At 38.5% G+C, this 15,149-nt stretch overlaps 1 protein-coding gene across 1 annotated transcript in view; it reads left to right on the top strand.

The window, feature by feature from the left end:
- CNGA1 (cyclic nucleotide gated channel subunit alpha 1) overlaps positions 1-14,797 on the top strand; it is a 32,535-nt gene extending 17,738 nt beyond the window's left edge. Inside the window, exons 2-9 of the mRNA XM_028506613.2 lie at positions 5,096-5,216; positions 5,952-6,068; positions 7,031-7,093; positions 8,981-9,019; positions 9,096-9,212; positions 10,696-10,803; positions 11,557-11,663; positions 12,969-14,797. Coding sequence (XP_028362414.1) covers positions 5,110-5,216; positions 5,952-6,068; positions 7,031-7,093; positions 8,981-9,019; positions 9,096-9,212; positions 10,696-10,803; positions 11,557-11,663; positions 12,969-14,383 — 2,073 coding nt within the window. The 5' untranslated portion in view covers positions 5,096-5,109 and the 3' untranslated portion in view covers positions 14,384-14,797. The remainder of the gene's footprint in view (positions 1-5,095; positions 5,217-5,951; positions 6,069-7,030; positions 7,094-8,980; positions 9,020-9,095; positions 9,213-10,695; positions 10,804-11,556; positions 11,664-12,968) is intronic.
- The last annotated feature ends 352 nt before the right edge of the window (positions 14,798-15,149 follow it).

The raw sequence follows: 15,149 nt of genomic DNA, 5'->3' as shown, positions 1-15,149 counted from the left end.
CTAGAAGCTTTATAATGTTAACTTTGATGTTTAGCTCTATGGTCCTGATGACCCTTCCTTAGACCAAACTTGGGTAAGGATCCTTTGAGTCCTCTTTCTGATTAGGCCCCAACCCTGGGTTCTGACTTGATTCACTCATTCCAGGCTTAGCAAGAATCCTTGTCAATCAGTTTAGTGAAAAACCTCCAAACTTGATCTCATCAGCCTTAAAATCTAATCAAATTCCTAATTCTCCACTCTTATCACTCACATCACCCTGGCCTGCCTTAGGCGAGAATTCTTCCCTTTGAGTCAGTCTAGCAAGAATTGCTTTAGCCTTGATGTTTTTTCTTAGTAATCAATTTCCATCCATTGACACTCCCTCCCACTCTGCCCCCTGGCTGTAAATGCCCACCTGTCCTGGTTGTATTCAAAGTTGAGCCCAATCTCTCTTCCCTATTAAAAAACCCACACTGTATTATTATTCCCCCCTGAATAATGTCTGTCTTACCATGTTTAACAAGTGTCATGAATAAGTTTTTCTTAGTAGTCCACCTTGAATTGATGTTTGTGGTGGTGTGAGGTAGGTGTTGAGATCCTTTGGTTTGTTTGTTTTTTAAACTGGAATTTATTTGCACACTAATATTGCAATACTTTCTTTTCTTATTTAAAAAAATATTTCATTTATCTATTTTTAGAGAGAGTGGAAGGGAAAAAGGAAGAGAGGGAGAGAAACATCAATGTGTTGGTTGCCTCTTGCATGCTCCTTACTGGGGACCTGGCCCACAACCCAGGCATGTGCCCAGACTGGATATTGAACTGGTGACCCTTTGATTCACAGACTGGCACTCAGTCCACTAAGCCACACCAGCCAAGACTAAGACTGCAATATTTTTGAGATCCCAAAATGAAACATGCAGTTTCAGTCGTCACAAGAAATGACAATTTCTTGGTGGGACAAAGACTCCTGGATGAACATGTACCATTCATTGTTGTTATTCATTTCTATTTTCCTTACATTTTGATATTTCCTTGGCTTCTGATTAAGCAGGACAGTTTTTGTGAGGAGGCAGCTCAGGCTGTCTGGTGTCAGCACTTATAATTACCCCTAACTCTCTTCCTAGTGACTTGCACCTCTCTTTCTATTTCCCCTCCGTCTCCCTGAATCTCCATGCTTCATGCCTTTGTTGATGGATCACATAACATTTTCTTCTTTACGTTCTTAAATTCTTAAGCAATCAAGATAATTGTGTCATAGCAAGGTATTTTATTTTTGTAATAAAGTAGATTTATTTTGTAGCTCCTATGTTATTACTTATGTTTCATTGAAAGATTGAAGTCTTTGTAATAATGAATTATGTTTATGGTAAAGAGTTAGGACTTGATGCAGCACTGGCTCCAATGTAATTCTGCAAGGCTTTACTATGTGTTAGGTTTGGGTTCGACTGTTCCTGGATGAACTTTCCCAAAGAGCTCACAGTCTGGTAGAGTAGCTAGACATGTCAGTACCGGTGTTTTAGCCTGTGTGAGTGTGAGGAGGTTGAGAACTATGGATATAAACAGGAGAGTGTGTTGAATTCATGTGTCCAAGTAGTCATCAAAGTCTTCTAAACTGATTTTTGAAGAACTAAAATGATTTTTCCTGGTAAAACAAAAAGAGTCAATAATTTTATATCCAGGGAACAGCAGGAACAAAGGTATTATTAAACAAAGATATGTAAGAATCACAAACACGACTGTCTGATATATTATCCAATGTTTGTAAAGCATGGGAATAGCTAAAGTGAATTAAGGTGCCTGGATTTTTAGAAGCCTTAGTGCTCCTTATATTGTTTGGTTCTATATTTGGTGGGAAATCTCTAAAAAAGCAAAGAGCATCATTGTTAAGCTTACCTTTCTTCAAAGTCCCTCTAATGCTTGTAAATATGGGATGCACATAATGGTGATTTTGCTCATTTCAATAAAAGACCCATGAACACATTTAAAGAGACAATACTCTCATTGTCTTGAAAGGTTAGACTAATGTAAAAAATTTCAATGAATTCCAGAATTTATTATAATGTAGATCTTCAAATGCCAGTGGAAATCCAGGGTGGCCCATTGTGTCACCATAAAATAGTGAAGAGAACTGTGTAAAAGAACTATGGGAGACAAGTGAAAACACATGGTTTGACCATTAATATCCCTCCTACATTTTTTCCAAACAACCAGAACAACAGCAGTCTGGGAATGTTCTCTGCTTTTTGCTTTCCCTCCCCATTCTCTCTCCCTCTTTCCATTTTTCTTTCTCTCCTTTTACATTTCCCTCTGTCCTTTTCCTCCATTCCTTTCTCTTGTTTTGACAACCATTTCAATGTTCCATAGCACCCCACTTATTGAGAATCAGGAAAAGATTCTGTTTATTTGCAAAAACCAAACTGTACACTGGCCCTTTAAAGAGAGAACTTTAACCTCTTTGAACTAACACGGTCATTGGAAGGGCTAAAGCAATAGGCCCTCCTAGATTAACCCCTCCCCCACCCCCCAGAGGTATGACCTCAGAACAGCATCCCAGAACTGGCCTGCCTGGAAATTTCTTACTCCCTCACAATCTCGAAGGTGGGCAGTGAGAAATCCCTCACTGGAACTCTGTTTCAGAATGTGCCATATTAAGTGTGATCCAGAGATCAGGAAGCCACTTCCACTGCAGTTATTATCAAGAGCCACTCCATTCCTGCTAGCCCCGTGGCAGCATAAGCTCTCAGAAAGCTAGTGACTGCACAGGAGTGGATGCCCCAGGAACCCAGTGTCTGGGTTCCCTGTGTCTGGGTTCCCAGTGTCTGGGTTCCCAGTGTCTGGGTTCCAGCAAGAACCCTGGCTGTTCTTGCTGGCAGCCAGAGTAGAGGTGGAAGAACTATTGTCTTCTCCTCATTTCCACCCTCCAAAGCTCATAAAAGTGAATTTGCTTGACCACACCTAAGTGGCAACAGAGTCTAAGCTGCAAAGGAGTTTGAGAAATGCGGATTTTTAGCTGTTTCAGTTTTGCAAATCATGAAAGCACACTAGGAGAGAAGAATGGATGCTGTGTGCCAATCCACCGTGTCTACTATGCTAAGAATCTTTTCAAAATCATAGTAAATTCAGTGAGTTTTCATAGCTTCTAATGAAAATTCATGTGAGTATAATTTTAAGTTTTTCAAAAACTAGATTTGTTCACTTAAGCATTTATTAAGTACCTATTATATGCAGGCATTCTGCATGGTTACAAAGATCTCCACTCTCAAAGGTCACAGCTTCATTATAAAGACATGTGTACAACAATTTACCATAGAGCAAAAGAACTGAAATATGTACAAAATGCAGTGGCAGAGAAGGGGAGGGAGTGATTACCTCAGTTGAGACTGGGGAGTCAGTGCAGAGTTGACCTTGGCTTGGACTTAAACAATGGGTAGTGCTCTTCTAAGACATCAGGGAGGTGGACTTCCCAGGCAGCGGGAGTGCATGGGCAAAGGTGCAGACGTGTGACACAGTGTGACTCTTTAAGGGAACTAAAGACAGAACACCATTTTGTCCCTTAGGAGTAATCTGTTTTCATACCATAGCTCAAGTATTAAGAAATTATTATATGAATTATAAATTTTCTGTTTAGTTAGAAAACACTATTCCCATTTTAAAAATATATATTAAATAGAAAACTTTCTAAAATAAATAGGTCACTGATGGACTGGTTTAGTAACTAAGTGAACTAGGTACTGAGCACATACTAATTTTATGGCATCATAATAGACATTAAGGGGGATGAAAAAAAATGTCAGAAATTATTCTGAATTCCAAGAACTTCCAAACTAATGGAGGCACTAAGGCATATACCAGAAAACTATTTTAAAAATAAAATTAGGGAGTAGGGGTGATATTAAACATATTAGCAAAATTTTATAGTTGTTGGAGAATTACAATTAAACGGGATACTGGCTATAAACCCCTGGTCCATCTGTATCAGTGTGTACCTTGAAAACGTAGCCCTGCTTGATTATATATGATTCTCTAACCTAAAGGTCCCTGGGCCCTTAGAGTCTTTGGATTCAAATAAATTTGCATATGATTAACAGTACATATAATTCCTGTTCCTGCCCACCTGTACCCACAGGACCCCCAGTTTTACCACCTTAAAAGTCTTCCTAGAGTTTTCCAGGGAATCCCTCAAAGGGTGCATCACATGTGCTGGCTTTTGTGGAGACAGGTATGTTCTTTTAAGTGGTGGCTCACAGAACATGAAGGCCTCTTCAGGCCCAGGTGATCAAGGGAAGCAAGGGGTTGGGAGGAGGAAGATTCTCTACTCTGCAGCCCAGACCCCTGCATGGCAGCCAGAGGAGCAGCAGGGAACAATATCTTTGTCATGGTTTTTGGCTTTCTCAAGGTAAAAACCTTCAGAATGGGGGAAGGGTCCTTCTGAGGACCATGGACAGAAATCACCCACTGAGAGCAGTTGAAGTGGACCAGTGGAAATAATGCAGTAGGAAGGCAATAATAGCGTGGTGCATGCTGGGAGGAGCTGGGAAGTGAATTGATGTCTGGCCCAGCTCATGCCACCTGATCTTAGAAAATAAGTACCCAGATGTATGTGAGTTTAGGCCAGTGTTTCCCAAAATATGTATCACAATAATTTAGAGGACTTGTTAAAAGTGTGGATCAGTTGCATCCTTATTTACTCCAAAGTGAATACCACTCAAGACCTTTTTTTCTAAGTGCCTATAGACATTCACAGCTGATTACACCCATTTTATATTTTATTTTAGCACTGTCTATTATTGCTTAATGTTTGATGTATATGTGAAATCCCTGTAGTTTTGTCCAAAACCCACATTGCCTGAGTATATCAAAACTGGGTAAATCCTAAATTTAAAAAAACAGTTCTATCCTTCTGCTATATTCTTGAATTTTAAAAAAGACATTAATACTGGCAAGTGGTACTTAAGGGTCTAGGCCATGGTTGTATTCTATTAAAGAATAATCCCCACATGTAACCAGAAATAGGATTATTACTACAGCCTTAGAAGGAGGGTAGAGTGACATTTTTTGTTATATATGTAAATATATTAAAAAAATCTTCCTCCTAATAAGCTTTTTCTCTCCCCAGATGTTAAACTAACCATGAAGAAGAATATCATCAATACACAGCACTCCTTCATAAACATTCCCAATGTGGTTGTCCCACACATGGAAAAGGAAGTAAGGAGGATGGAAAATGGAGCATGCAGGTAACTCGATGCAATTTTTCTATGCATTTTAAATTACAGCCACATTCCTTAAATTTAACTAGGTTTAGTTTCCATTTAACTTCTAATTTGTACCCTTGAACTTTGTAATTTATTTAATGTAGTAAATTTACTTAGAGTTTGAAATAGCGTAACTTGAATAACAAATAAATAGATATTATCGTGTCCATTATTTAGAAGCTCCTATGCCAAATATTTCCTTATTCACTGACAGGACCTTTCCTCATGGGACATTTCAATTCTAAAAAGATAATGTTTCCATAGATAAATGTGAAAAAAATACAGAATGTGAAATGTTAGCATGTTTTAAAAGTATAAAGTAGTTACCCTATAAATAAAGAGAATGTGTATACATGTGGTTAAATATACTTTTGATGGACAGCATGTTTTTACAGGTTAGTCCATACAACTGTATAATATGACCTAAAACACAGATACCACACTTTCCATTTAGTAAATATTAACATCAATCAAACAAGAGAGTTGTGGAAGACCTAAAAAGTACTGTCTTAATTACACGTATCTCACTGAATTGTGCCTATAATTCTATGTAATCTGTACAGCTCTCATTTCACTCTAATTGAAAGCTGTTGTGTGTGTTAGTTTGAGAGGGCAGGAGAAGGGATGAGGCAATGGTCCCCCTAATAAGAACTGGGGTTCCTTCACTATGGTTTAGAACATTGATCTAATTCAGCTCTCCCTCCCATTGGACTGTAGTTCCTTTTCCGACGATGATAGCAGTGCCTCTATATTTGAAGACTCTGAGAGTGAAGCCCCCTGTGCGAGGGATTCCTTCGGAAATAATTCACGCAGAAGGGGCGGGCCATCACAGAGGTGAGCAGTATAATCTATCCCTCCATGCTGGTTTTTAAACCATTGTTTAGATGAAAAGATCTCCTTTCACTTAGTGGACTTGGCAAATGTTCCTGCTCCCACGTAACTACACAGGATCTTAGGAGGAACTCCTTACTTCTGTTCCTGACCCTTTTCTTTTCTTGGGAAATTGCCACTGCCTGATGATTATTTGTGTCCGTGGGCCTCCAAGCAATCCTCTTGCTGAGCATTTTCCCTGAGACACGTGCTGTCTCTTAAGAAACCTTATGCCCTAGTCCTCTCTGATCCCCTCCTCCTTTGTGATCCTTCTTCCAGGGTCCTGAAGCTGTTGTATGTGAGAAGGGGGGACTGTCATTTTTTAAAATGCTGTATCCCATTTGACCCTCCTTTCAGGGAGGTAGAGTGCTGGAGTGAGTAGCCAGAAAAGAAAAGCTTAACGTCCTTTGCAGGGAATAAGCAGTTATGGAAACTTCACACACATGACTCTGAGGGTGTGGAAGCAGTGTGGTGTTTGCGTGAGTCAGGGGGCCCCATCTTAGGGAACATATTCTTTTTTTTCTTTTTATTTTCTCCCTCCTTTTTTTCCCTTCTCTCCGATTTCTCTTTTTAATGTCCACCTCCATCTTTTCCATTGGTTTCATTTGCCTTTCTTCTCTTTTCTATCTCCCTAAGTCTAAGAATTAGGTCTCTTGTGAGAGTTAGCGGCATTGAGCAGGCTCACTGGAGACCAAGAAGGATGTTACTTCTTGGTGTGGGCGTTGGTCAATAGGCGTGTAATAATCACTTTGGTTCTTGGCCTGTTATTTGATAGCTCGTGCTTCATGGAGGCTTTATATTTTCAAAAATTGTCTAGACAATTACAAGTAATAAGTAGAAAGTGAAAAGAATTTTTTCTTTAAGACTGTGTGCTTACCGTGGACACTATGACTACTATGATTTCACTGCATTTTTTCATTTCCTAGGGAGCAGTACCTGCCTGGTGTCATTGCACTTTTCAATGTTAACAACAGCAGCAATAAGGAGCAGTAAGTACATTTGCAATAAAGGACAAAAGCTTTGTTTATAAAGAAAACCACTAAAAAGGTAGGGATATAGCTGAACTTGTTACAGAGCAGATATTTTCTAGGCAAACTCTATGTAATACAATGGCAATGATATTGTTATTTTGTTGTTGGTTTATGAACTTCTGAAAAATGTAGCTACCTGTATTAAATGTAGTCTGTATGTGTTTGAATACTGCAAATTACAATAAGGGGACCCATCTCTCTTTGAAGGGTAAGCACTGCCACTGGCTTCTGATATGTCTAAATCCTGTCATCCCTGCTCTCAGGGAACCCTGTTCTGTAGCAGCATCACCTATTCCTGGCTCTGGCCTACAGAATATGATACCGCTGAGCTTCGAGGTGATGCTGGTGTCCTGCTCACCGGCATGTTTCTTATCACTTTTTCATTCTCTGAGCCTTTTTAGGGAACATGATCAATTGGTGGGCTACCTTCCTCATGTAGTGTGTCCACATTAACATACCTCTCTCTGAGACATTCTGATACCTTCTTCTACCATCTGACAAGGTATTTTGTGATTTCTGTCTCACTTAGTGTGGGCCCTCACTGTTTTAGAGCATCCAAGAACCATCTGGGCAGTGCATCAGCACTGTCACCCAGGATCGATGCTAGGGCGTTAAATCCGGTGTCACATGAGTGTGCTCCCATAGAGATAAATTCTCCCTTTTCCAACTTTATATTTTGCTCCTGTTTGTACAGGATGACCTTAGATGCCAAGTCTCAGTTCACTTATCAATTTTATCTCCTATTTCTCCTCACTAGTAGCTTTCTACTTTTGGGTCATTTGTACCCAGATGAGATTTATTTGTGCATTTGCAACTAAAAATCCCCTCACCCTTTAACATCATCCTTCTTCTCAACTTTTCCAACTCTTGCTCATACTTGGAAGCCTAGGGTTAGGACTACCTCCCTTTAACAGCCTTCTCTGATGGTCCTAGTGATAGTGAGTTGCTTGTTCTTTCATGTGTGAATAATAAATCTTATCAAGACGTTCAAGCCAACAATGGCAGCCTCCCGAGACCACAGGCCTGCCTGTCTGACTCCAGAATCCATTCTTCTGCTAATTGAGAAAATCAGTCATAGAAAGAGGCCTCTAATCACATATCCTCACTTAAGAAGAAATTGTACATGGGGGAAAAAAATGACCTCAAACTGAGTGAATAATTCTAAGAAAAAGGATTCCATTGTTACTGCAGAGCTTTTTGGCAACTCATAAAAAAATTGCTTCAGGCAGGATTAACCCTCTACAGAAAATAGATGGCATTTTCTTGAAATTCTCAAAGCTCTTATTCAAGAGTAAATATAAGTAATATCAAGAAACTTCTATTTAAAATAATTTTTAATAATATTTTTTATTGGTTTAGAGAGAGCGGACGTGTGGAGGGGGCAGAGAGAGAGAGAAGCATTCATTTGTTGTTCATTCACTGCTTGTTTCCTGTATGTGACCTGGCGGGAGATGGAACCCCCAACCTTGGCATAGTGGGATGACACTCCAACTAACGGATTTGCATGGCCAGGGCTAAATAATTTTAAACATATGTTGAAACTTTGCAAGTGCATTCTTTTAGAGGCTGTTGTTCCTTAAATTTCTCTCCTTGGGTTACGCCTTTAACCACCCCCACTTTCTTCAGTTTTCCACATTCACCTATCCAGAAATTTTTGTTTGCTTTGCTACCCAGATGCACTTTTTTTGAATTCTCCATTAGGAGACCAGATTTCTGGCTTCTAAGCACAGAGGCAGGTCTTTGAATACAAAGCTGAGAATTCTTGCTCAGTGGAGAGAAATGTAAATAAGAATGAAAGTCAGAATGTGCTTTGATTATGTTACAGAGATATTGTTTCTTCTCTAGAGAGCCAAAAGAAAAAAAAAAGAAAAAAGAAAAGAAAAGGTAAGCTAGACTTTCACATTTTTCTTCCCATAATGTTTTTGTATTTTAATACTAACTACATATCACATTTTTTCAGCAAGTTAGATGATAAAAATGAAAATAAAAAGGACCCAGAGAAGAAGAAGAAGAAGAAAGAAAAGGACAGAGAGAAGAAAAAGAAAGAGGAAAAGAAAGACAAAGAAAAGAAAGAAGAGTATGTTCTTTTACTCTCATTGAAATTAGGAATGAGTTTGTGATGGGTTTTGGATACAGGGATAATATCCCAAAACTTTATAGTAAAGAGATCCTATATCTTTATTTAATACTAAATACATTGGTATTAAATGTAGATTAAAATTTTTAAATTTTCTTAAAATTAACAATGGAAGCATTATTCTCAGTTATCTCATCAAGAATTTTCATTGTTATCATTAATTCCCTTTCCCAAGAACTGATAAAGATTAACTTACCACTGGGAGATATTTAGGCTCCAAGGAGAACTGGAATTCTAGTGTCTTACCATCAATTTAAAAAATTGAAATATAAATTTAATTTCATTAACATTTTTGCATAATAAATACTTTATGGCAAATACTCTGAAGTAAAGAAGTCTCATTGCAAAAGCCATGCCTAATTTCAAGAGACAAAATACCAGCCATTTGAAAGATCCCTTTTTATATAAGATTTTATTTATTTATTTTTAGAGAGGGGGAAAGGAAGGAGAGGGAGAGAAACCTCTGTGTATGGTTGCTTTTCATGTGCCCCCTACTAGGAATCTGGCCTGCAACCCAGGCATGTGCCCTGAGTGGGAATCAAACTAGCAACCCTTTGGTTCACAGGCTGGCACTCAATCCATTAAGCCACACCAGCCAGGGCTGAAAGATCTTTTTTAAAACAAACACTTGAGAGTTAGGATTTCACAATGGTAAGGCTGAGTGATAGTTGCAAAGCTCTCTTTTTACTTTTTATTAAAGGAAAATTTGTTTTCTAAACTTCCTTAAAACTCTTTACCAGACAATGGTTCAATCATTTGTGCCTATTAGAAAGTTGTTGAAGTTTGTATAAGGAGAAAAAAAAATCCTTAAAAATATAGCCTTAATACTAGAAAAAGTTTAAAATTTTTATTTTACCATATATTTTCTTCCTTCCTTTCACTTGCCCACTCTTGTCTCTCCTAATCCTTTGTACGTACTTATGAACAAGCAGTTTATTAGACTGTGTTATATTCTTCTTCCCATACAGATTAGAAAATAGCCATGAGTTCCCTTCTTACAGTGTAGTTTCTGGTTGTTCTGTTACCTGGTAGGGGGCATGGCAAAGCCAGCATTCTCTCATCTGTAACCTACCAGAGAGTTCTGTGGAATGTCCAGAGATTGACATAATCCATGCCATGATTCTTTCTTGTGGCTGAAGTGATAGAAGTATCTGCAGCATGACAGTAAAACAAGGGCTTTAATAAAAGTCTGGTATATGGTTTAATGTAAGACTAGTAATTTAACTGTCTAGCCACCCTTCACTAACTAGTTTCTTATGACTAGTGCACTGATGCCAAGCTAATCTTCCCACTACAGAGTGAGCTTCTCCTGCTCCCTTCTATTTCATTAATAGTGGGTGATGGGCATAACCATATATGACAGGTGAAATAAGAATGTTCTTGTTTCTTGGTAACTTTCCCCTTTGTTTCTAATTGCTGCTAGAGAGAAGAAAGAAGTTGTGATTATTGACCCCTCAGGAAACACATACTACAACTGGCTGTTTTGTATCACCTTACCCGTCATGTACAACTGGACTATGGTTATTGCAAGGTGTCTATATATTTTTGTGGATCTCAGCCCACTTCTGGTTTCCAAGTTAACTGAATTAACAGTTTTGTCTAGAGCTCTTCAGGACATACCTCTTTTCCCCACCACAGGTTGTAAAGAGTTACATTATTCTCAACGTGTTTTTCTAAGATCAGGAGTAGGAACTTTTGTTCCTAACATGTTTGGAAATCCAGTATCAGGATGGAGCAATGAAAATGATACTTTTAAACTTTCAATTGCTCAATCATTTAATTAGAACTTGGGAGACATTTTGTTTTCCTACATGAAAAAAAATTTGCCAAGAGTAGAAAAAGATTAAGAATGTACATTGTTTTAGAGCAACGTTTGTTTCTCAAATGATGCCCATGGTTCCTTGTCTTTTAGACAGTAAACAGCTCAGCCATCTGGGAAAAGGCAGAATTTCCTGAAGCATTCTGGGTACTGACAGTCGATATGAACCTGGTTATTGTGTAAGACCCAATGTATTTGACTTCAGCTCCAGACCGTTTTTCTTACATGGTGTTTTCATAAAGCTGACTAGTATAATTGAAAGAACGTTGGAATTCAGGAGTGTGAGAAAACTAACCCAACTACTCCTATTCAAGAAAAGATTTGGCAAAGTCATGGTGGATTCAATGGACTCCAAGCACCCTCCTAGACTTACACTTCTCGCTGGGATAAAATTATACAAAGAGGACTTTTAATACTTAAATTGGGCCCCATTTTACTTTAGTTATACAAGTTTTTCTCTTACAGAGCATGTTTTGATGAACTGCAGTCTGATTACCTAGAATATTGGCTCGTTTTTGATTACTTGTCAGATGTAGTCTATCTTCTCGATATGTTTGTACGAACAAGGACAGGTAAATATGTTCAGTTTGGGATATTTTGCAATTTCATGCTTTTATCTCTATAATATAATTTGAAATTTTCTAATTAAAGCAATCTTCAACATAAACTCACAAAAGTGTTTTAGAGGAAAAAGCACAGTTGAGAGCAAGCGCATTATATTCCCACCCACAGGCTTGGGTCTCTCCAACTGATTCAGAGGGATGTTTCTAGGCAACCTTTCAGATGTGATTGGTAGCTTTCCTCTGTTACCCTGTTCATTGGGTTTATGCCAGGTGAAAGGAATAGAGAGAGCAGAACAGTCTGTGAGCCCTGTGGGGAGAGGGAAGTCACAACCTAACAGGGAGAGTCGTGGGGGTTGCGGTGGGGGGGAGAGTGTCATTGTACCCAGCAGAGCCATATTAGAAATTTTGTAAGAAACAGAACACACACCGTTAACTCAACTTTGTGGTCCACGGTGAGGCATTATTGACCAGGGGGCGGGATCTAATAACTCCCTACTTGAAGTATTTTTGTTAAGTAGGAGAAACTCATTGTTTCTACAGTGCTCTCTGCATGAAAATGTATCCAGAGAACACAGAGCATGGCTTTTAAGAATTGTTATGTAAATTGGGGGTGTTCTCTAAATTTCAGCACACCAGAGCCGTGTTTTAGTTGGTGTGTCCTATTGGCAGCTCTGATAGTTAAGGGGGAGGAGCAAGTTGTTTTCCTAGTGAAATGCATCAGAGTGCTAAAATTCTGGGCTTAATACACTAAGGCCATGGTAGCAGTGTAGGGGAAGGGAAGACCCCACACATTTAAAGAAGTATGGGGGTGAGGCAGTAGGCAAGAAGGAGATATGCAAATGTTGCCTCCAAGGACAGTTATGCTTCCCATTGAAGGAGCAAGAAAAAATATGCAGGATTGTTAGACAGCAGGGCAGGTACCCAAGTTTCAAGGGTGGGGTTGGAGTTTTGTCAAAAGAGTAGTGTGAAGTAAAAGCACAGTGCTCAGGTGTTCAGGAAACTTTCCAAGAACACTGCTCATAAAAGCAGTGGCTTTGCCTGGGTGGAGATACTCAATCTAGAGAGATTTGTATATCTACAGTGTGTATAATTTCTCACTTCTGCACTTACAAAGTTTGAGTTTTTATTTCTGTAAAATAATATTTCCATAGGTACATGTTGATTGGTACTCATGTCTTATTACATTACTAAAAGCATATTTATTGAACATGAGTTCTTATTCTGAGGTCAATGAAGTTCATTGAATGTTACTTTAAAAAAATTTACAATAACATAAAAGAAAAAACATGACATTGATTTTTTTTTCTATTTTAGGTTACCTAGAACAAGGCCTGCTGGTGAAGGAAAAGCTTAAACTTATAGAGAAATATAAATCAAACTTGCAATTTAAACTTGATGTTCTATCAGTGGTACCAACTGATCTGCTATATTTTAAGCTGGGGTGGAACTACCCAGAAATTAGATTAAACAGACTATTAAGGATCTCTCGAATGTTTGAGTTCTTCCAGAGAACAGAAACAAGGACAAACTACCCAAACATCTTCAGGATTTCCAACCTCGTTATGTACATCGTCATCATTATCCACTGGAACGCATGCGTGTACTACTCAATTTCCAAAGCTATTGGATTTGGAAATGATACATGGGTCTATCCTGATATTAATGATCCTGAATTTGGCCGTTTGGCTAGAAAATATGTATATAGCCTTTATTGGTCTACACTGACTTTGACCACCATTGGGGAAACACCACCTCCTGTGAGGGATTCTGAGTATGTCTTTGTAGTGGTTGATTTCCTAATTGGAGTATTAATTTTTGCTACCATCGTTGGTAACATAGGTTCAATGATTTCCAACATGAATGCAGCCAGAGCAGAATTTCAAGCAAGAATTGATGCCATCAAGCAATATATGCATTTTCGAAATGTAAGCAAAGATATGGAAAAGAGAGTTATCAAATGGTTTGACTATCTGTGGACCAACAAAAAAACAGTCGATGAGAGAGAAGTCTTGAAGTATCTACCTGATAAACTAAGAGCAGAGATTGCTATCAGCGTTCACTTAGACACATTAAAAAAGGTGCGCATTTTTGCTGACTGTGAAGCAGGTCTGTTGGTGGAGTTGGTCTTAAAATTACAACCCCAAGTCTACAGTCCTGGAGATTACATTTGCAAGAAAGGTGATATTGGACGAGAGATGTACATCATCAAGGAAGGCAAACTTGCTGTGGTGGCCGATGATGGAATCACTCAGTTTGTGGTATTGAGTGATGGCAGCTACTTTGGTGAGATCAGCATCCTTAACATTAAAGGCAGCAAAGCTGGCAATCGCAGAACAGCCAATATTAAAAGCATTGGCTACTCAGATCTGTTCTGTCTCTCAAAGGATGACCTCATGGAAGCTCTCACTGAGTACCCAGATGCCAAAAGTATGCTAGAAGAGAAAGGGAAGCAAATCTTGATGAAAGACGGTCTGCTGGATATAAATATCGCAAATGCCGGAAGGGACCCTAAAGATCTGGAAGAGAAGGTCACTCGAATGGAAGGGTCAGTAGACCTCCTGCAAACAAGGTTTGCTCGGATCCTGGCTGAATATGAGTCCATGCAGAAGAAACTGAAGCAAAGACTAACCAAGGTTGAGAAATTTCTGAAACCACTCATTGAAACAGAATTTTCAGCCATTGAAGGATCTGGAGTTGAAAGTGGGCCCACAGACTCAACACAGGACTGAAAATCTGGTTATTAACAAGGATGCACCTCATGGTCCTTTCGGTGGTGTGGTTATGTTGGAACAAGAGGAAGATTTGGCTGGGGAATTCTTCCATGAAGAACATGTGCTTTGGTGTAGGCACAAGTCCCACACACTTGCTTGTGAGGTACTGTGATTAAAGAATCATCATTTCTTAGGATTTTCCACAGCAGATAATGTGCAAAGATATAAACTGGTTAACTTGTCAGTATCCATGTCTCCTGATTTCTCTCACCTGTGCTCCCTTCATGTAATAATGTTTATAAAAGTGAACAGGTGTCCCTTGCCCTCAGGCAATTTACATTGTTGAGGAATGACTGGGAAGTACTATGTACATCATGTTCAGGACACATTTAAAAAGAATTAGAATGCAATAAAGTAAAATAAATTCTAAAACTATAGTGAGTATTATTTATTGGATAATTTAGTAGGGAGTTTAGGATCTTGTAGAGCTTTGGGGCCATTTTAAGGATATTAATTGTCATACCCTAGGCCTAGAAGGAATGATTGAGAGAAACTTCTTACTGATAGAAACATTACTGATCAGACTTTACTGTATAAATATATGTATGTATGTTATATATGAGAAATATATAACACATATATGAAATTTATATAACATGTATATGAAACATGATATATGAAATATATAATATTTTGTAGGATTTTTTATTTATTTCAGACAGAGAGAGAAATATTGGTTTGTTGTTCCACTTATTTATGCATTAATTTTTTGATTCCTGTATAT

The sequence above is a fragment of the Phyllostomus discolor genome, chromosome 1 (genome assembly GCF_004126475.2).
Source record: "Phyllostomus discolor isolate MPI-MPIP mPhyDis1 chromosome 1, mPhyDis1.pri.v3, whole genome shotgun sequence".
NCBI classification, from domain to species: domain Eukaryota; kingdom Metazoa; phylum Chordata; class Mammalia; order Chiroptera; family Phyllostomidae; genus Phyllostomus; species Phyllostomus discolor.
Note: the sequence above shows the minus strand (reverse complement) of the source record. Positions and strands in the feature narration are given on the sequence as shown.